Source organism: Apostichopus japonicus, chromosome 16 (genome assembly GCF_037975245.1).
Source record: "Apostichopus japonicus isolate 1M-3 chromosome 16, ASM3797524v1, whole genome shotgun sequence".
Taxonomy (NCBI): Eukaryota; Metazoa; Echinodermata; class Holothuroidea; order Aspidochirotida; family Stichopodidae; genus Apostichopus; species Apostichopus japonicus.
The window spans coordinates 7565946-7590407 of NC_092576.1; the positions used below are offsets into that span (position 1 = coordinate 7565946).

Below are 24462 nucleotides of genomic sequence, written 5' to 3' on the forward strand. Positions count from 1 at the left end.
TAAATGTCTTTCCGTTTTAAGAGGGAGGAGAGGGGGGCTACTGGCTATATCGGTATTGATTGGTTTGCCAATATCAATACTGGTTTGCTTCATAACAATGCTGCCCAAAACGAATTCATGATGATATTAGTAACTAACTTAAGCCCGAGTTTCCTCTCAAATTAGCAATTTTTAAAATGCATCCTCGTGTTTCTTGGTTACTATTGACTGTAGCTGTATCTAACCTATACAGACAGGGAAGTAACATTTAACGTTCATTAGGACTTGTTGTTTATCATATTCTTTGGCAAGTTCGATTTGGAAAGTGAAACAAGGAAATCATATTAATTTATTACTTACAGGATTTATTTTTACTTAAAACAAAGTAGCTTTCTCGCATAATACGGCTTGATAATTACTGACAAATAATGTCATTCAACTGTGAAAAGTTATTCAAAAAGGGTAGATGGATTTTAATTACCTATAAAATGTCACCAATGACTATTGTTCAAGTCTTATCCAACAGATAACAGTCCATTGAAAAATGTCACTATACACTACTACACTGTCACTACAGGCTTCACACTCAAACTGGGGGCAGCATATCAGTTATGTTGTACCACGTGGGTTATAACCGGTGCCGTGGCAGATTGGATAAAGGCGGTGGCATTTGAAGCATTGAGGCTTAGCAATCTGGAAGTTCCGGGTCTCGATTCCCGGCCGGGTGGGTTTTTCATCCAAGAGCAATATACGGTTTTCCCATCTGAAATGACTTTCTAACTTGCAAAGATTCCAAATTTGAGTTAAAATGTTGAATTGGAAGCCACCCGACTTGTAAGTTGTTATCCATAAGCCCTTGCGGGTTTCTCCCACCTTTTTTGGTCGCTTTAAGTGTCGTAAAAATAACTGCTGGTCATTATTATTATTATTATCATTATTATTAGTATGATGATGATGATGATGATGATGATGATGATGATGATGATGATGATGATGATGATGATGATGATGATGATGATGATGATGATGATGATGATGATGATGATGATGATGATGATGATGATGATGATGATGATGATGATGATGATGATGATGATGATGATGATGATGATGATGATGGTCGTCGTCATCATCATCATCATCATCATCATCATCACCATCATCATCATCATCATCATCATCATCATCATCATCATCATCATCATCATCATCATCATCATCATCATCATCATCATCATCATCATCATCATCATCATCATCACCACCACCACCACCATCATCATCATCATCATCTTCTTCTTTTTCAAGATTATCATGGCAGTGTTCTAATTCATGTAGGGATGAATTCCAATATGACAGAAAGAAATACATTCATGCATATTGTAACCCGTTTGTGCTAGAAATTCTAATTTGATCTTTCATTAGACAAATAAAAAACAAACTTAAATAAATTTACTCTTGGACTAGTCTCTTTAAACTGAAGCGCGGGACCGTTGAAATTAATTGGGGCCTGTTGAATTACGTAATACACAGTGTAGTTACCTCTGATCTTTAACGAACTAGATAATTCTAGTCGATAATTCCGATTGAAATCCTGACCTCTTGGAAAGTTGGACAATTATGAAACGCATCATGCGCAAATCTGCATGCGTATAGCCTAGTACCATTATTACTCGTATATCGCTTTAAAGCAGGTTTACATAACCAAGTGTAAGATTAATTTGAATCAAGATAGGACCTTATGGCTCGACATTGTCTATTAATGAAGATTAATGAGCCATTAATTAATGATTCTGTGACCAGTATAATGACAATCCGTTTTAGTTCTCTCCCAACAACAACAGATTTAGTAACTTCATATATCATGCAAGGAATCTCCATATAGGAACACAATATTTTTGGAGGGTGTTGTAACCGTCTGCTGTTGTTAGGCAATGGGATACAATGTCGATCTAAATAACTAGGAAACAGACAGTACAGATCATACGATACACTGTAATGTATTGACTTTGTCGGCTTACCGTGTTCAGAATTGACAATGCGAAATATACTTGTGAAGCAAATGGACTAAGTTGTGACGAAAATTACCATAGGAAAGAATCGGAACCACCCTAACCAAACCGCCTCTCCCACCCCCTCCAAAAACATCGCCACAAACGGTGACAGAAGCTAAGCTGTATCTGAACAAGGTTCGGTTTCGGGTGGAAGGTGTTTTACACACGACTGAGTATCCTTGGATCCTATATTTGGCGGGAAATTAAACATGGTTTGAAGTGGTTTCAATGAGGCTGTTGGTAGATTCAAATCACGCTAGTGAGAAAAGGGAGAGGAAAACATGCCAAACCGCTATATTTAAATTTTCTGATTGATGTGTTTGAAAAATAATTCTCTGAAAGGAATAATATAATAAACAAAGTGGCATTTATAATGAAAGACATAAAAGGCAAAATGAAATTAAAAAAAAAAAGTTCAAAAATGTTAGTTGAAATTCCCATCTTAAAATATTGTTCCTAGCAGTGACGAGAGGTGGGAGGGGGAGGGGCATGAAACCACCTCTATCTCCAGCCGTCAGCCGAGACAAGGAGAAAACATTCAGTCATGGGAGTTCAAAAATTCAAAACTATTTATTGGCACAACCTTGTTAAAAAAACATTAATTCGCATGCATACAGCCCGCCCATAAAGGCTCATGGCCCTTTACCTAATATATTTCGGGGAATATTTTGAGTACCTCCTCACCCACAGCCCCCACCCCCTATTTTGGAAGCATGTGCACCTCATTGATATCTTACTCTAGATATATTTGTTGGAATATAAACTACCAGTTAAAACCCTAATCCTTGCTTCAGGAAGAATATAAATCACAGGCAGGCAGGCAATAGGATACCTGTTGTCTGTGATGTCACAGGCAATAGGATAACTGTTGTCTGTGATGTCACAGGCAAAAGGATACCGGTTGTTTGTGATGTCACAGGCAATAGGATAAATGTTGTCTGTGATGTCACAGGCAATAGGACACCTGTTGTCTGTGATATCACAGGCAATGTAACCTACTGGCATAGGTCCGTGATGTCATAACGGCAGGTTATGCTTCAGACGCTTAATTTATACCTGTTAGACTGAAACCTTAATTTGAATTGAAAAATCTCTAAACTAATAAAATGTAAAACTGTAATCCAACTTCCTGGAGTAGTTGAATGTTTAGCCAGGTCAAAATAGGTTACCTTCAATCAACCATTTCTCGAGTTAGAGACAACATATTGAAATGGGTTTCCTTTTACCTCGCAGCGTAGAATACTTGTTCTCGTCAATATAACTTTATTTTTGGTAGCCAGCAAAATATCGCTTGAAAGTAATCTTGACCCTAACTCATACCATCTGCCACATCCTCTATCACATGAATTGTTCACTTTTTCTTCTTTTTCAATTCCTAAATTTCTATTTGTAAGAAGGAATGCGAAATAGAATAATGAAAAAGCAAAATCTAAGTTATCTCTTTTTGTTTTAGTTTGTGACAACGAGAATAAAGTTGCCTACAGCTAGCAGAGATCAATTCAACATTCTTGAAATACTGTTTATCTTTATTTTCCTTACCTATTTCAAATACGGCCCTCGTTGTTTTTTATCATGATCAAACTCAATAGAATGATCTATCCTTTATACAATTTCTCCTAACTTCCAATTCATCTCCCCCCCCCCCAAAAAAAAAAAAAAATCTTCCCATTCAGAAAGAAATTACGAACATTTCTTCGGCGTCTTTATATTAGTAAACAGACCATTACTGTTCCTATAGTCCGCTTAATCAGTACCGACACCTTACAATTATAGTTCGCTCGTTCGTTCAGTGCTTCAGTTCTGTTCTGTGAGTTTTTATTACTTTGTGAATTACACTGATGTACGCGCTCATTCGAACCATGAGCGTATATTGTTGTAATCACAACTGTGCTCATCTCCCGCGCGAAATTGAACATCTTTAAAAGGCGGGAAGCTCATATAGTATGCCACATGACGACGGCTTCAATCGTTAAACTATTTTATATCCAGGAACAAGTGTGTTGGGCTGACACGGATATTTTGTGTAGTAAAGGAATTTACTAATTATCGTTAACTGCGGAAGCGTCAAAAGTTAAAGTTTATACGAAAGTCAAATGACGTTGAGATCTGATTTCACTTTTATGAGGATCTTTGAATTTACTTGTTGACTTGATAGATTTGTTGATATAAATCATTTGCAAGATTTGTTTACATTATCAGTTTTCATGTGTGACATACGTAATTTCGTGTAGTTTTCGCTAAAATATTGATTCTTTTTTTGTTTTTTGGCGCCAATCATTTCGGTTCATCCTAACAAAGTAACAAAGTTGCACATGTAAGAATTGTATAATACGACTATAATTACATGGATACTGGCAGTTTTCATAATCTGGAAAAAAAAAATCGCACATATACACGGAGGTTATTAAAGATTTGGAATTTTAAGTGGAATACTCACTCAAAAGAGGTAAGTGCTTTCGCTCATTGTGTATTTATGTATTTATAGTTCACCTAGAAATGTTAGAGTTTTTAATTTGAGGATTCCCGTGGGAAATTATGCTAGGGAGGTTTTTAATGAGAAAGTACTTAACTCTCACTTCGGATATTCTCATAGTACAGTTTATTGTACTAACGATTGTATACGCTTTTCATATATGGTGATTATAATCTGGACAAGTAGGACTGTAGGTATACAACTATCCATCTGTCCCCATCTCCATGTCTGCTATGCAAGGACGGTGTCATGCAGGTACAAGAAACCTTCCCCACCCCCCCGCCCCCACCCACCCTCACCCCAACCCCACGTCCAAAAAACTATAAAACAAACCTCAGGTACCTCTTTATGTAAATAAGAAGTGTCTCATTTTGTTAACAGAAAGTAGTCTAATATCCAATTTCGTAAAATTATAATTATCTGTGACTGGTTACTTAAAGGAGGCTACCTCGGTGAACTACGTATATTTTCCCTTTTGTTACAAAGAGAAAACAATCAATTACTTAATTGCAAAGAAGTTTGTGTTACCTTGTGGAAAAGCGATTTATATTTGGTAGGAGAACTTTTAAAACATATTTTTTGGCGCTTTCTAATCAAGATCAAATGTTCCAACACCCCTTGAAGTTCGTGTCCACCCCTCCCCCCTCCCCATTACTCCCACCCCTCTCCCCTCCCCGCCCGTTATCATCCTCTTCCGCCGCTATTATGGAGTGCAGGTCAAAATCAATAGCAATGTAACAATATAGGTATTCACGGAAACCAAGAAAATGAAATAAAACAAGTTTTTTTTAATAATATTTTATTCACGAAAATAATAAAGATCCGTATGATCAAAAGAACTTAAAAGTATTTAAAATGTCAAAATATTGGATTTATGCTCCGCTGATTGATATAAATCTTGGCTAGTCAAGTTAATCATATCAAATTGATATGATATTTTAATATAAAACAGCTTTAAGATATGATGAAAATCTACTTTACAGCTGCTTTTTAAAACAAAGCTTTAAGCATTTTTGTCTCGGAGTTGAAGTATCAATTTCCATGATAGTCATATAATATTTAAAAGTCTACTGGTTATAATAAATTTATTTTAGACTGTCTTCATGTTATCAGTAACAAAACGCGACATATCTGTTTGTTTCCATTTATAGTTCATTTGAAATATATAGAACAATAAGCACGCTTCAATTTATTTCATATTCATGAAAAAAATACTTTAATTTAAATAAAATATAGCATTACAAAAAATATATATATTTATGAAATTACATATCTTAGTCAAATACAAAACTGCATGTGCGTTATTGATTTATATTTCCATGTAGTGATTTTACTAATCATGTGTTACTCACGTTGCATTGCGTAATTTAAATATTGAAATAGTATTTCAGGAAAAAAACCTGGCTTGTAAGCATTGTCACGTATAGAAGGGAGAAACTAATTTAAGTATCTCTTAATGAAATTTTCATTCAGCTCTTTCATGCTGTTTCCGAGACACATTGCTAGTTGGAGAAGCCATAATTTGTAAATGAACAAGGTCAAAAAAAGTGGCTTGTATTTATTTATTGTTTAATCTATATAACCATTTGGATTTCCATGACCATTTGGTTTCAGAATGTAGAGTTCCGACGTTTATACCAATGAAGTTGTATGTATTCATATTCTAATGTATTTATTTTAAAATATAACATTTTCTTTCAAATGATGGAAAAATAAACACACAAGAGAAGAATTGTTTAGTTTCTGATCTAATCTCATCTGATCCGATTCGATCTGATCTGAGTAATCAATAATATCAAACGAGAACTGCAAGACTCTGACCATTCGTTTTCCTTACTGTAATCATATCGATGATTTTGAGATTTTCGTCTTCTTCTTCGTCTCCTTCTTCTTCTTATTTCACCATTTTTTGATAATATTTTACCTTGAAATAATCTGTATTTTATACCTGCTTTTTATTATTTTTTATTATTCTCAGTGGCACTAGCAATTCAGTTTTCGGTTTCAAGAGTAAAAGGATTTCGACCAATAAAGTTGATCCTTTATGAACAGATTACATCCTGTTTCTGATGAAACTGGAGAACCAACTTATAGGTTCGAGGTTCGGATTACCGATGCAACATGTAGTTTATTACACATGCACTTTTTTTACGAGGTTTTGCAAAGAACAGACACTTTGAGAGAATCACATGCCTACAGGCTATAGTATTAGACTTCATCTTTAATAAAGCATATGCTTGGTTCTTCCTTTCGCTTATTTGGATGACTGCAGTTGAATGTTATCAAACTTGAGACGTAAAAACATTAATGTAAATATACATAAAAACCGACAAAGATTCTAAGCATCACGATACACACATTTCAAGCAGTGAGTTTGTTAGCTGGAAGTCTAACTCTCGGCTTAAACTGAGCAGCTTTTTGCAATTATCTGTAAGTTTGCGCGAAATAAGGGTCCTGGTGCAGTAACAGAAATGGGTTTCACGAAAGAACCCTGGCCCATTTCACTCAAGCCCAAACGTGTTGTGAACTTGGTTAGGCCTAGACTAGTTTCCTTCTATTTGGCACATTTAGACGTATACAAATAGGAAACGCTCAGTATCCCTGGAATGGCCGACGTATAATATATACTATTCGTGGTGTGCCCAACAGCCGATTACAGGAGGGAGCCAATCTGGATATCTACACCAAGAAGCAACGGACCCCGATGATCACATGGGATTAGTCTGGTTGATTGCAGACTACTGTACATGTTGAATATCAATAATAGCCTCTCTGCAGACTGCTCATTTTTTCTGAAATTACACATTTTATAAAAATTAAAATAGTTGCCTTACATCTTTGGCTCGGGAATGAATTTCACCCATAATAACATGATTTAGGGGAAATCAGTTAGATTTTCTCTTAACCTGAGCTACTTAGTCAGCCTGTAAAGCTACAACCGTGACCCTGTCATATTTATGTTTCTTTATGTCCACATTTTTCTGTTTCATTTAACGCCAAACCTCTCTTACATTTATTTCAGCAGTCAACGATGTCTATCCACGCCTCTCCTCCACGTTGTAGCTTCTCAAACTTCCAATTCAATCTACGTTTGATTCAGTGGATTCTTATCGCATCTTTGTTGGAGAACGCACTGGCAGGAGAAATTCACATTACTGGATTATACCCAATGTCACGTGATATTGAAGTGGGTAAGGTAGGACGAGGCGTATTACCAGCGCTAAACCTGGCGGTGGATATGTTAAATAATCCCAAAGGACGAGACCAGCGGAAAATATTACAGGGACATAAACTAATACTCAGCAAGAACGACACCCAGGTAAGTGATTCCTTGAAAACGTTGGCTTATACCCTTCATTGACACCCGAACCGAATTGTATACAGTTGCTTATAATAGCGTTTCCGACTTGAATATATTGCGCATTTATATGCATCTGTGTTATAACATGATAACACGTGTTATGCTAGAGGCACATTTTATTGCGGCCTGTGTTAAAAAAATAAAAAAAAATAAAAAAAATAAAAAATATAAAAATATTTTATATTATATAAAAATAAAAATAAAAATAAAAAAATAATAAAAAAATATGTATAATACCACTACGATTTTCTGTATTGTATCTTTAACATATCTAGCTCTCGCATGCTCCCAAAACATAACACGTGTTAGTGTGTCATAACACCCTGGCATATAAATGCATTAAATATGCTACACGTTAAGAACAAATATAAGCTCACACCTTTTCGGCTTGGGTGTCATTTATGGTAGCTTACTCGATTCTTTACTGTAACGTCAAGTCTGATGTGTAATTTACTTATTGTTCTATGACTCACTCCTCCTCCTCCTCATTATTCCACAACGCATACAACTTCTTAACTTAAATTTGCGAACGCTAGAGCTTGCCTGTTTAGTACCTTTTTGTTAGGACTATTCAGGTCTCTTGCCTTTTCTATTGCATTGTTTGAGGATGTCTTTATAATTTTACATTTCTATATATTTTTGTATTACTGTTTACGGTTTCATGCGAGCATTCAATTACCCATTTTTAGGTTTAATAAAGTTGACCTTATCTTATGACCTCCCTATATATACGCTCTGAACAAATTGCTGATTTTCCTTAGAGTATCCCTCACCCCTCAGCCACCCCCTCCCCCTTCCTCGCAACCTCAATCTGACATATTGTAACAAAAACTACCGTAGTAGTTTGGGAGTAGACTAGCCTACGGGTTCACCTTCTCAGAAGCGGTGCGCCGCTTAGTACGAGGCATCGAAGAGGCACGCAGCGGCACGTAGAGGCACGTAGAGGCACGCAGAGGCACGTAGAGGCACATAGAGGCACGCAGAGGCACGTAGAGGCACCCAACCAGGGTGAGGAGGTGCAGGTTGCGAATTCCTCTAGATTACGACAATATTTTAGCTTTATCTCAAACACCATATGCGTTGCTTGTTTCAAGGCCCCGGCGCCACCGGTTGTATTCCTGAGCAGGTATCACTTTGTACCCCGGACCGCCCCTGACTGCTTGGTAGTATAATAATTCACAAGATTGTTTCCCTTCTCAACACAGTAGGGACATATACAAGCATCTTTTACAAGTATCGCGAGTGTCATTAACTTCAGCATTGTAACGTATCAGAACAGGGTATTGTTATGAGTCATCGGACAAGTGGTCGAGTAATTCTCATAATTTTTCTCTGTCTCGTCTCGTTCAATGTTGCCAGGAAAAGAGAATTATTTTGGTTATTGACAGCTAAATAGTTGTCATTTTTTTGTCACAAACATACCATGATAGTAATTTTACATCTACAACGCTTACATTCCTACCCAACCGTCCCATCCCCAGCCCTCCCCTCCCCCTCCCCACCCCCACACCCCAAGAAAGAAAAGAAAACTCTTTTTCGTCGTGACCATAAAGCAAATGCAAGAAGCTGTCGACTATTTCGTATAGGGACGTGTGTCTTCAGTTTACATGTGCGTGATGGGATATTGCTCTTATCAGTAATATTTTGATACGACCAAGACAGCATACGAAAACAAGCATTGTCCAACATCGTTATCATCATCATCCCCACCACCATCTTCATCATCATCATCATCATGGGAATATGAACATTTAGATTACAAGTGACACTATAGAATCTAACGGTGTGTAAATACAGACTGTAGTAGTAGCCTACGTTCAGTTAATTGCGTTCAAGGGACGTAACAACTGGACGCGAAGATGAACTGTAAATTAAATGAAATATATTGATTTTGACAAAACTGTAATATTAATATCGCAACTCTATGCATGGAGAAACCAACCGTCACAAAATAAATAAATCTTACTGACCCTTGTATAGCTGAAGCTCTCAAGCTTGAAGTACACAGTTTAATGGAGCATATCGGTAAATTGCATAACATTATTCTGAGGTAGAAGACACTAATTCGGAACTAGATGACGTCAGAGACGAGATTAAAGTATGTGATGAAATAGCAACTATGTTGCTTACACAGTGCACAGTGTTGGTCCCTTGTAAACTTTAGCCACTATCATGCATCACGTGCGTATCTCGGGGATTAGGGGTGGATACCCGTCTCCATTTACCCCTTTTTTCAAACTCAAAATTTAATTTCAAGTAGATATAAGCAAAAACTTGCGTTCTAGACCTTTCATTTCTAGTTTATAGACTAAATATGCCCCAAAATGTTAATTTCTAAAACTGCACCTTCCATTTTATTTTGAGCTGTGGAAGGGACCCAAGCCCCCCCCCCCCCTCCTCCCCTACATGAAATTCACATTAAATAACCTCAGGCGCACATCCACTCCTTCTTAACAAACTGGATCGGATCTTGTGTTATCATCTGGTTAGAATGATTGAATGTAAGACATTTTAAAGATTAAGAGTAGATCAATTTGGTTTTCCTTTTTCCGTACCAATACTCTCTATCATGGGTGAGCCATGGTTTGTAGGAAAAATCAAGTCAAGAATCATGCGAATACATTTACAGTACACGACGAAAATGTGACACGAAATTATCACATGGAATCGTACTTTGCACAGTGACCAGGTAGAATTTCCTCCCGAAAATTTAACTGAATAGCTAATTGAAAAGTTACAAGCAGTCGAAGCACAGGATTGCAATATGCTTCCAGACTGTTAACTTCGGTAGATGTTACTAATGTGATTTTGTGAAACAAACTTAATTTATTACGCCTTTTGGGGTTTTTGAAAACCCTTTTTGGGGGAAATTTTAAAAATGACCGATTTCTGCAAATAGTTAATGCAACTTGAGGCAGATTTGCTTTACTAAGATCCAGTAAGCTTTACGTTAGGAAGCCAAGGAAATTATATACTCAATACTTATATTTCTGTGGTGTGTTACATGTACTTTATCATTATAATTATAATACATAATTACCATTTTCTTTCTCTTAACCCTTGATAGACTATTTTCCTGTCATAACATTGTCCCTTAGGGAAACTATTTACACATTGTAATTACTTAAAATCTGTTCACTTTTGTCAATAGGGACCCAAGTATTGACAGATAGGTATTGAAATGAGGTTTTAATTTTTATCATTTTTTTATAATTAAGCTAATTAGATATGCAAATATGTAAATGAGGTTATGATACAAACAATGTACTTTTATTGCCCATTTGAAATTATTTTGATGAAAATTGCTGGACTTTTGATAGTTTGATTAGTTCAAGACATGTTATTTCATAATTAAAATATAATTTGATGTTTGAATGTGAGGAATATGACTGATTTTCCCCCCTCCAAACAAACAAATGTATTCTGTAATACATTGGTAGCCACGCGTAATGTGTCTAATTTCACAGTTATGATTATAAATCCGCAATATCAAGAATTTTCCCTTTCAAGTGACTCTTGGCATTTCAGTACACTGTAAGACTATATTATCTATGAAAGAAGATGAACCATATACGGTGACAAGTAATCTGTAACATTATATTTGAAGATTCGTATCGCAGATTTTTTGTTAAAGAATAAACAAGAAGAAGAAACACAAATATATATAAAGAATATCATTTCGCAAAAAAAAAAACAGATGCAGCAACGATATCCCGGGGTGGTTCAGTCTGTTTTTTTGCAATTTACGTCGTCTAAGATAAAAATCACCGAAATTTCGAAACGGAGATGAAGAGATGAAAAAAAAAAAAAAATCATATTCTTTTTATATTACGCTTAAGGTTCATTTTAGAAATGTGTTTTGCAAGCTCAGAGCACTTTAGAACCTTTTTTTTTTCTTAATGGTTTTAAATTACTTTTTAATTTAGCATCTTTCGAGTGGTAGTGTTGGTTTTCATTAGTTTTGAGTGGTAATTTGTACTTCTTAGCCTTACACACGTTCCAAATTTCTTTTTACTTATGTATGTGTGGTTGCCTATATCTGCTGTCAGACAAGATCGGTATAATTTACTTAATTGAAAGAATTTCTCGGTTTTTATTCGATAATTCGTGCAATCAAATTTCTTCACTGCTGGTTTAAAAAAACTCAGGTTCGTGATTCTTATTTCCCTATGAGATTTCTTTCGCATTATTCACACAGCACGATTGTATGTTGTCTTTCCATTAGCTTCAGACGTCCTGTTTGTGACCAACTTGGGAAATGAACTATTTTTGATAACTATAGTTTGATTATTGTCCTTAAAAGAAAACGATAAGGCACTTACAAAACTGATTTATCTCCAAGAATGAAAATCATGGATGTAAAACATAAGTAAAACAATAGTCTAAGGGTGGTTATTGTGTACGGCGTTAATTATGAACCTGTTTTTTTAAACCAGTGAAGAAATTTGATTACAAAGAAATATTGAACGAAACCAGCCACCCAGCTGGGACAATATTTTCTATAATGTAGTGTCATGTCCCGCTTCAGAGAACTCGTATTGTCAGTATGAGCAGTATGAATATTATGTTTTCTATCAGATCAAGGTTAGGAACTGTTTGTACTGTCAGTACTAGTGCTTTGGAGCATGATATTAGAGTGCAGTTTAGAGAGGTATTAGCATTAGAAAATTGTCCCAACTGGCTGAAACGAGCAGACTCATGTACGTCTGAGCCAAATGGAATCTTGTTTGTTAAGTCAATTTGTTATTAAATTAACCGTGCTTAGCTTAGTTAGCAAAAGAATCCTGACCATATGCTGAGAGATGCATGGAATACATTTACAAATGCGTGCAACTCCGTTCTTCCCGTCAACCAGTAATTACCTCCCTATGTAAAGCAAATGTCGTATTTATGGACTGGTAAATCAATTAACCAAAACACAAGGTCTTGATCATATAGGCTGAGAGATGCATAGAATACCTTTACAAAGACGTGCAACTCCGTTCTTCCCGTCAACCAGTAATTACCTCCCTATGTAAAGCAAATGTCGTATTTATGGACTGGTAAATCAATTAACCAAAACACAAGGTCTTGATCATATAGGCTGAGAGATGCATAGAATACCTTTACAAAGACGTGCAACTCCGTTCTTCCCGTCAACCAGTAATTACCTCCCTATGTAAAGCAAACGTTATGTTTATGGACTGGTAAATCAATGACCCAAAACACAAGAGAACCTTGATCATAGACTGAGAGATGCATAGAATACCTTTACAAAGACGTGCAACTCACTTCTTCCCCATCAACGAAGGAGCTTCCTGCTTCAACCAATAAATCTACCAAATCGCCTAAAACGACCGTCCACTCACATCGTATTGTTATTAATTTGATCAGAGCATAATAAGGTTATTCATTCGTCCTTTTTTCTTTTTCTGGTGGCACAAAGATTTTTGTCTTTCAATAATCGCTTTGCTTTATATTTTCCATTCCCTAAAATAACCCGCTCTTGGCGAGGTCAAGGTAGTGAGAGTCCATTCATGAAAGGATGGGAAGAAGGGCGAACTAATATATGTCGTTTAGAGGGAACTGGAATCGATTCACTTTAGCTTCTGACTTCCTTCAGGCCTTTCAGAAATCGCCTCTTTGGAAGGTTGGAGTTTCCGAATAATATCCGTTCGTAGTGGGTGATATTGACGAGTAACGGAGATTTGGATGTCATCGAAAACTGTTTGCTATAACCCAACCTTCACAGCTGAGACCAACGGATGGGAGATATACCAACGCAATCGGTATTGCTGACATTGTAGAGTTACCTTAATAAGCTAACTGTATCTTCGCAGTAAAAGGTCACCTTTATATAAATTAAGGGGATGACTTGTTGGAAAGATGCCGTGTGCTCCCCGGTTTTATTTCTCCAAACCCCGTTTACATAAATAAGATGAGCCCTTTTCGTAAATGAAAACTAATCAATCCCATTAATGTAGTAATAGCATGTCCTATGAGTATTGAAAACAAAGTGCCGTTTTGTGTAAAGAAACTCTCACGTACTGGAATTTGCGGTACCGAATGCACAGAGGAACCATTTTGTGGGAAACCTCTTTTTTAGTTGATTTTGCGGATTGTTTCCTGAAATCAAGTCAAATTATCCCAATGCGTTTCGAAGTTTGTCTCCCCATCCTCCAGAGATTAAACCCTCTTCCGTCACCTTTCATACCATTCATTGTCATGAATTGAATGGAATGGAATGGTATTACATGGCATGCCACATAACATTCCATTAAATTCCATACTATACCTTTTCATTCTATTCAATTCTGTCGATTGGAATAAGTATATGTTCCCATCCTCCAGTGATTAAGCCCTCGTCCGTCACCTTTCATAGCATGCATTGTCATGAATTGAATGGAATGGAATGGTATTACATGGAATGCCATATAACATTCCATTCGATTCCGTATTATACCTTTTCATTCTATTCAATTCTGTCGATTGGAATAACTATATGTCCCAATCGTCCAGTGATTAAACCCTCTTCCGTCACCTTTCATACCATGGATTGCCATGAATTGAATTGAATGGAATGGAATGGTATTACATGGAATGCCATATAACATTCCATTAAATTCCATACTATACCTTTTCATTCTATTCAATTCTGTCGATTGGAATAAGTATATGTTCCCATCCTCCAGTGATTAAGCCCTCGTCCGTCACCTTTCATACCATGCATTGTCATGAATTGAATGGAATGGAATGGTATTACATGGCATGCCACATAACATTCCATTAAATTCCATACTATACCTTTTCATTCTATTCAATTCTGTCGATTGGAATAAGTATATGTTCCCATCCTCCAGTGATTAAGCCCTCTTCCGTCACCTTTCATACCATGCATTGTCATGAATTGAATGGAATGGAATGGTATTACATGGAATGCCATATAACATTCCATTCGATTCCGTATTACACCTTTTCATTCTATTCAATTCTGTCGATTGGAATAACTATATGTCCCAATCGTCCAGTGATTAAACCCTCTTCCGTCACCTTTCATACCATGGATTGCCATGGATTGAATTGAATTGAATGGAATGGTATTACATGGAATGCCATATAACATTCCATTCGATTCCGTATTATACCTTTTCATTCTATTCAAATCTGTCGATTGGAATAACTATTTGTTCTATTTGATTCTAGACTTCCATAATGACAATCGTTATGGATACTAATTGAGTTATAGTCGATTGACTATTAATTGGATTATGTTTAATACTAATATGTTTAATATGTCACCTGGGCATGGAATCTTCCTCTAGTCTTACCATAGTAATTAATCATAGTAATTAATCACACCAAAACACCTTAAAGTTTCTAAAAAAAACAATTCATATTTTGATGTTCAAGTTTCACAAGTCTTACTCACTGACTCGAAATTAATCTTCTCTTGTCGATCAGATGATTTACATTAGCTAACAGGATTTTAAATATAGAATGACATTAAAATTCGAAACATGGAATCAAAAGTCTTCTGTAATATTAATATTTTATATTTATTTATATTTATTTCCTCACGCAAGAACAAGATTTAATATAATTTTGTTCAACATACATGAAACTTGTTCTTACCTCATTTTACTCTCCGTTTTAATTTATAGTCTTTATGAATAAAAAAAAAAGAGCTTCGTCAAAGCACATCCCATGAAGCGATAAGAAGAATTATACCTGTAATCAGCGTTAATAACAAGAATCGCTGTCTATACAAGGATAACTAAATTTCATTTGCCAAATGACGCAGGGAAAGTGGAGAATGTACTTAAACATTCTAAGTTAGCGTACATCTTTCTTCATTAGTATGTTATTAATGACAGCTGTCTTAATCTCAATCAGCAATTTCATTATCACATCTTTCTTTTACTTGTTACGCACGTTTTTTTTTTTTTAATTATTATTTGTTTTTTAAGCAATTCATGAAGTTTCAATGGAATTCTATAGTTTATCAGCGACTTGTGGTATGTGTGTTTGGGTGTGTGACGCAATTTAATACAAAAATCGAGAGAGATACCTCCGGGAAATGCAACATTTAAAGTATTTAATGTTAAATCAGGACGATGAATTATTTCAGTTCCAGACTATTCCTTACAGCAATTCTTTTTTTTTTTATAAATTGAGTTTCTGAGCTTTTCTATACCACTTGATACTTAGAAAGCGATGATGATATTAAACATGCCTCTTATTTAGAAGTTTATGAAATTCAGTAAGTGACGATACAATGACGTCATTAATTATATAAGACGATAGAATCAGCCTTATGGCCAAATAGCAACGGAATGTTCAATATTAGACACGTGACTAATGACCAAATCATGAATCAAAGATTCGTCATAAACACCGTATATAACGGATGACTAAGTATAAATAACTGCAAACCATAACGATATTTCTTTTTAAACTGACCAAACCTGCTTAAACGTAAAGGAATACTTTCTCGATTGTATTATCTATGTTTACGAATACTACCTATGTTATCAAGGGCGTAGGAACCGAGGGGGCTGGGGGTGGGGGGTGCCAGCCCCCTCAGTGAAAAATATGGGGGCTGAAGTATCATTCCGCCCCCCCTCCCCCACTTCGCAAGTCAGAAAATGAGAAAAAAATCTCATTTGGAGCACCAAATTGCATCTAAGGCCAGGTGAAAATGCAAAATTATTTACAAAATGGAGTGGGTGTTGGAGTGTGCTATACTGCACCAAATTGCATCTGAGGCCACCTGGAAATGCAAAAAATTTCCACCCCCTCCCTTAGACCCCTCCCCCAGGCCGGGCATCAGTCTTCAGCCCCCCCCCCCACTCAAAAGTACCTTCCTACGCCACTGTATGTTATAAAATACGATTCATTGTATTCATGTCCTATGTAAACGTGTATTACCTACGGTATATAAATATATATAAATATAATAGTTTAATCCTCTGAAGAAGATCCTGCTAGGATCGAAACGTCATGCCAACTTAGTTTTACACATTCTCTTACACATGCTCTCTAGTGAATAAGCAGTTTGCTTACATTTTTTATTTTAGTTTGTATAAATATATAATTAGGGTCTAATTACGATAAAGCAATATTTCATGGTTTTGTTTATAGGGCCTATATCTTTATCATGGGCAGTTTAACAGTTCTCAGTACTTACCAATGCTTGTTAAAGACAAAAGGAAACAAGCACAATATGCCTTGTTTATAATAATTATATTATTTAATATTTTTTTGCTTTGTGTCTCTGCGCTGTAAACTATTATCAATTTTTCCTTTTTCTTTGAAACTGCGATGGTTTATCAAACACACACATTATCTGAACATTTTTTCCTTCGATTTCCTTTCGGTACAGAGCACGTTCTTGATTGAAAGCGACATCACTCTCAGAGCGTGATTCTTGAAGCCTCGAAATAAAACCATCATTCCTGTCTAAATTAACAAATTTTTCTGACAAATATTACGTGTAATAACACATGTGGACAAATATGTCAAATATATATTCTTTTTTGAGGGGGAACTGAATCTGTTACTATGATATGTATAGAATAAACTATCCCTTTACGTGTGTTAATGAAACTGTAATGTTATACATGCGGTATACGCATGGTTACCGTTGTTAATAGATTGTGTTTTTTGTGTTATTTGTGTTACGATATACGATATAATATGTGGTGGTATATTTGAACATTATATGTATGTTGTTTACGGTATCAGATACAGTTGTTTTATATGACTGAATCTGGTATATTAATATGCATATGATTGTTAAATATAGACTACATGGTCGGAGGTATTATTGTATATTATAACTGTAAGTAGTGCTGTATATCAATAATTAAAAGTACATAACAACATATGGATATATATGTGAATAATCACATTAGGTATATTACTTAGTGTTACATAGTGTTACCGCATGTCGAAAATTGTTACTAATTCTGGTTTTATCTTACACCTACGTTAAAATTATAGACCCTAAATAGTCTAGGGTATTATAACGTTATATTATTGAAGTTATATTATTGAAGTATCCATGTTCAAACACGGAGTGCAATATACGTGAATAATCATATTATGTATGTAACGTAGTGTTACATAGTGTTACATAGTTTTACATAGTGTTATTAAATCTAGGCTTATCTTATACGCACGTTATATTGTAGACTAACATAGTCTGCTATATTTCTTTATCTTATCGCATACTATATCCACGTGTAAATGAGGCTTCCCATTAGATCACCTTAACCGACCGAACTTGAATGAAGAACTGCATGATAATAATTTTGTCTAATCTCACGCTAGAGGCGTAAACGGTATCTTCATTCCCAGTCACCTCACATATAGCGTATATATCTAACCCTGTAGGGCTTACGTGGAATTATGGAAAATCTTTTAATAATGAAAGGAATTGATTTTTTAGCAGCTGCTCATTACTTCTGGCGAATTCTGCCGCTTTTTAGTCTCGGTTTGAGTATGTCGTTGGAAGTTCTGGCCACCTATATACTGCATCAGCCATCTTATTCTTTACCGATATATAGAATAGTTACGCAGGCTCCATGACCTAAATCTGCATTCGGCAAGAGTAAGAATTCGAAGCGGCTAGAGCAAAAGATCAAGCAGGTTTTGTCGCTAAGATTAAATTCATGATAGAAGAAAAATGTTATCACTACATTCCTTTGTTTTCTCTCTCTAAAGCTTTACATTGATTTACGTTAGAATTAGAAAAGATCAAGTGTTTTTTTATTTCTTATTTTGAATCCTGAAGTCTGCCAGGGGAAAAAGAAACAAACAAACTTGCGAGGGTTTCAGGAAACTAATTCCTGACAGATTAAGGGGTACTCTGAAAGTGAATTAACTATAATCCGGTGGTTCGAGACTCCTAAGGTACCCCCACTTTATGTTTGTTATACAACGATTATTCTATAAATCAAGGCCACTGGCGTAATTTAGTTTTATGACTAAGGAGCTTTCTGTTCAGGACTCGTTCTTGTCGTCATTTATCGCTAAATTTGTTTTGACTTTTTCGAGTAAGGTTTGGAAAATATACCCGTCAAAAATTCGATCTTCTGTTCCTTTTAGCTCTTCTCTCTACAATCCCAAATGAAGATTTAGTGCTTCATATAGACAAGATTTGTTATAATTTTACAACCTGGTAATCAAACACCCCAATATTTTTAACTCTCTTGCCGTAAAATTCGACATATGTTGGATATAAATAACCAATGTGTCAGTTACATTACATCACCCTATTCGTTTTCCGTGTATATACTGATTGGCACATGTTAAGCGAAGACTATATAATGCACTCGCTATGTTTCCATTAGTCTCCACGGCATGCAACACATAAATCATTGTTACCCAATAATTGATTCTTAACTACCGTACGTCTGTATAGATACCATATAAAGTATACAACGATGAATTTGCCTGCCAGTATTCATACTTCAGTCGTTCGGGATACATGTCAATTGAATTTCTTAACAAGAATGCTGTTAACTGGGTTAGACGTATTATTAATAATGTGATCGACAGGACTATATTTGACGGAAAAGTTAAACCCAAAGTGAATCTAAGGCCATTACGCTTAATTTGTCATGAGTATGGTTACAAGGTTAAATATTGTGGCACGACCTTTATCAACTATCAAACAAATAGACAAATTTGTTATTTGTGTTATTAATTGTTTCAAACTTAATTGGTTGATCGGGTGTTTGTTTCAATCATTTTGACATTTTGTTTATAACGACATCTAAACTTTTCAGTTTGCGAAGAAATACAACTCAAACTCAGATATCATTTTGCAAACTAAACTGGTTAATAAAAACAACCTGTTTTTTCAGCAAAACTTTTTTCTTCAATCTTTGAAACAGGTTAGTTGAATTTTTCTATGTTAATATTAAGCTATTTTGTCGTAATCTACACTAGAAACTTTGAACCGGTTTCGAAATATAATTATTCAAATGAAACAAGAAGTCAACGTTTAACACTTATGTCTTTGTGAAGCTAGTGGAACTTTTGTATGCGTATCATTAGCAAAGGAAAGATTTGTTCGTTTTCAAAATGACAGCGTTAACTGACAGGAAGTGATACTGATGCATGATGGTAGTCAGACATAACTAGCTAACTATAGTAGTGTGTATGAACAGTTCATCGTGATAGCTTATTATCCTTTCTAATTAATCTATAGTGTAACCGCCGTGCATGGCTTTAACCTACTGATAGATCAAACACATAGAAAAACACAATAACACCTCTCACAATGTAGTTTCAATGGCCATATATGGACTTATTTATATGGTAATTGTAACGTAAGAGGCAAAGAGTGGTCCTGCCATAAGATAAAACGGAGACACTTTTATAAGAAAAGTCACCCAGGAAAGAACCTGGGCACGAAAAAAAAAACTGATCCCCTCTCAGCCCCTCATTGCATCGAGACTGTAAGGACTGTGTGATCCTGATCTGCTTTCATGATGATGGTGATGATGATGATGATGATGATGATGATGATGATGATGATGATGATGATGATGATGATGATGATGATGATGATGATGATGATGATGATGATGATGATGATGATGATGATGATGATGATGATGATGATGATGATGATGATGATGATGATGATGATGATGATGATGATGATGACGGTGACGCTGACGGTGACGGTGACGATGACGATGACAAAGACACGTCGGGTGGCTTCCAATTCAACATTTTAACTCAAATTTGGAATATTTTCAATGAAGAGTGCTCTTGGATGAAAAACCCACCTTACTATGACCCAGTTGGTTATCGAACCCGGAACCTACTGATTGCTAAGCCTCATTGCTACAAATCCCACCGCCTTTATTCACTCGGCCACAGCACCGGTATAAAACACAAAATAGACACTGAAAGCAAACATGAAATACAAAGGCAAGCAAACTGTTTGCGTGACAAGAGTTACAAACAATAGATACATGGCTGTATATACAACCTGTAATAGCAGCTTATGATGTTTTATGAAGTTAATATGCATGAATGATGATCATAATATAGGAGGCTGTTTCTCCAGCCTTATATTCTGAACTTATCAGAACTAAAGGTTGTAGTACACTGTATAATATAATACTACATGTCTCTATACATTATAACTACATGGTTCAAGGTAATACACATCACAAACTAAGCGCACACTTACTAGATAAGGATACTACAGGCTAGGCTCTGAAGGATATGATATTTCTTTTTAAATGTAGAACTAAGCCCACGAGATGAAAGCATTGACGTCTTGGATCTATTTTAGTTCTTATGCCAAAAACTTTTTCTTCGTAAGCCTGTCTGATCTTCCTAAACCCTGAAGATAGAAATTTTACACAAGGCACTTCTTCTTCTCCGGAGTGAAATATTCAAACAAGTGTGAATAGATGTATGGTATATATAGAGGTATACGAATAAAGTGTGCTAGAAACACCTCGAGTTACAATCTAGCACGCCAAGACATTTCTCCTACGGCCAAAAGAAATCACGCCGCATTACTCTCAATTAATCGTGTGATCTGTCTGTCAGTAGTTTGTTTCATACTTTGGGAATTTACGAGTTCTGATCAGTATGTTCCGATGATACAAGTGAGTGTGTATGTGGGATACAACGTGATTAGCTGATATCACGTAATGAACCGTTCACAAGTTAGTTATTCGCGTGATATGATCAAATGAAATATTAATATAGCCTATAGTAAATGACAACCTTGACTGCTCGAATGGACAATGTTTCAATAAATTAATATATAATTAATGTAAAATGTATAATTAATGTATTATTATGATATATATATATATATATATATTATAGATATACATATAGATATATATATATTGATTCAAAATAACTTATCTTGTTATAGATGAATTTTGCAGTTGTCTGATACGCTCTGATATATAAGCGATTAGCGATAGCTATCTTCGTTAGATAGTTTTGGTGTTTCTCATGCAAGTTACATACAGAAAAACAACATTTCAAAGAGATGAAAAAAGGGTGGGATGTTGTGAACTGTAACTTCACACCGACATATTTAGGTTGGGACTTGGACCTTTATGGAATTGCCTTGGGCGAGTGAAATGTTTTATAAAGTAGTAGATTATTGAAGCCGACTCCCTTAAAGCGCGCTCTGGTGGTTCTCATATATGAAACGATTACACCTTTGGACGTCCAATTGTGCAGTCTGGAGCATAATTAGGTATATACCCATATATTACCAATTTAAATGTAATATTTCAATATTGTTAATCTCAGAAGAAAGTCTAATTGAAGGAGTTCCGGAAATAAATTCGAGACGTTACATTAGATTACCATTACATAGTCAATCATATCGGGCAAGTGGAAAGTAAATAAAAGTGTTCCTCTTTGTTTGTAATTATTCAAATTTATTTATACATAAATTAGAATTTTAATGAAATTAAATTTAAAGATAACACTTTCCTTTGTTTTTATCATGTAATTATCATGCTGAGAACTGCCACATCTCTTCACAGTACAGCGCTACTGAGCATATCATTATTATTTTTTATGGTTATCGAGCATTATTATTAAGGAACGTAATGAAAGTTTACACTTAAACACTATCACACAACAACTGCTATAAGCAAAGCGGGCTGCAAAATATGAAACTCATCATCTAGAAATGAAAAACAGCTATTTCAAGTTTTCATGAATTCTTAAAACATCAAGTTACAACGCTAGAATCCAAAATTCACTGTCAGTGGAACAGTTCTGCTTTTACTACTATTATCTGAATCTCAAGTTAACACGAAGTGGAATAAGGAATTTGTTCTACAGAGATTTTTTTTTTTAATGTTGGCAGCTTGAAGCAGACCTGTCTCGACAAATGTTAGTGTCCATTCCATTTTCTGTATATAATTACATATAAAAGCTGGGTAAAAGGGAAGTTGGTGAGTCATGTTGTACATATCTATTTATATCTATACGACTCTTTTTGATTTTCAGCGTATAACGGGCAAGATTCAAGCATGTAATTACTCTCTCTATCTCTCCCTCTCTCCATCTATCTATACGTTTCGCTATCTGTCTGTCTGTATTCTTCTTCTTCTCCTAGAGAGATAAATGTAACATGAGAGACTGACAGAGAGAGAGAGTCAGTTTTATGATATTTCTGATCATAATTGTCAAATTTTCAAGGTCATTAACAATATAATCATATTCAATTATATCACAGTTTAGTCCCTTGACGAGTGGTGTAATAACAAGAACGTTTTCATGACAGGTTCTCTTAACGTTCTGTATCGTCGTGTCGCATTTGGTTGGTTTTGTTCTCTTAGCTGAAAGTATCAACAATTAGGACTTGATATTATGTTTCAAAAGTTGCAGTTTAAAAACATTGTGTAACAACAGTAGGAAAGAGAATGAATGAAAAGATTAAACGGAGGGGTTTGCTGCATTTATGCATATATATATATATATATATATATATATATATATATATATATATATATATATATATATATATATATATATATATATATATATACACATATTTATATATATATATACACATATTTATATATATATATATATATATATATATATATAGATGTTTGTGTGTTTATATATATATATATATATGTGTGTATACGTATAAATATATATATATATATATATATATATATACACATATTTATATATATATATATATATATATATAGATGTTTGTGTGTTTATATATATATATATATATATATATAAATATAGATATATACACATATTTATATATTATATTATTATGATTTATTATAATTATTAGACAATTAGCTTGATCTTTTACGATGGCATATACTTGTTAAAATTAACAAAGTTTAATGGCCACATGGTAATACTACAGTTCTTCGTTTTCGAGCGCAATTTCCTCGATTTCCTCTGTTGACTTATTGAAAACCTGTTACATTCCGTGTTTGAAAAGAAATTTAACCATTTAAACTAGAAACTTTCCGTGAAGTCTTGTTTACGTAAGGCAGTATTAACTAGGTCGATAGGTATCAGTTGTCTCAGCACCAATTAAGTTTCTGATACAATTGAAGAAATACGTTATGCTATCGGAAGGATATAGTTTAAGCAAATATATACAGCTCAATAATCAAACAGGTTTTCAACGATAACTGACACAATATCGCGAATTAGCGTACAAAATTCTGACTCATGACGGAAGAAGTACTTTTACACACACTCAGTAACAAAAAACAGAAAAACATGGAGTTTGCAGTTTTAATTGCGCATGCGTGATGTGACGCTGTCGTTGAGACTTGTCAATAATATCTTCAGCAGTATTTATTGGATCATTGAATCATATCTTTCCCCCGTAATAGCTATTTGTGCGATTCTACCACTGTTGTTTATAGAGGTTGGGGTGTTGGTGAGGCATTGAGTTCGGCAGGAGTGGGAGGGATGGAGGGAGGGTATGCGGGGTATTTGGGGTTATTAGTTAGTCTATTGGGGTAAGGGCATTACCGCGGGAATTACAAGTGTTTTTTTTTCTTTATTTTTAGGTTTTTTTTCCAGAGTGGCCTTATCTTGATAAGCTTTTGCTTCTG

The 24462-nt window shown here is 35.1% G+C and overlaps 1 protein-coding gene across 3 annotated transcripts in view; it reads left to right on the forward strand.

The window, feature by feature from the left end:
- Positions 1-3798: 3798 nt before the first annotated feature.
- The window catches only part of LOC139983565 (gamma-aminobutyric acid type B receptor subunit 2-like), a 204768-nt gene continuing 184104 nt past the window's right edge, over positions 3799-24462 (forward strand). Inside the window, exons 1-2 of one of the 3 annotated variants that reach the window (XM_071997202.1) lie at positions 3799-4479; positions 7529-7825. In XM_071997202.1, the coding sequence (XP_071853303.1) occupies positions 4378-4479; positions 7529-7825 (399 nt within the window). In that variant the 5' untranslated portion in view covers positions 3799-4377. The remainder of the gene's footprint in view (positions 4480-7528; positions 7826-24462) is intronic. The other 2 variants (XM_071997204.1, XM_071997203.1) reach the window with 2 other exon arrangements.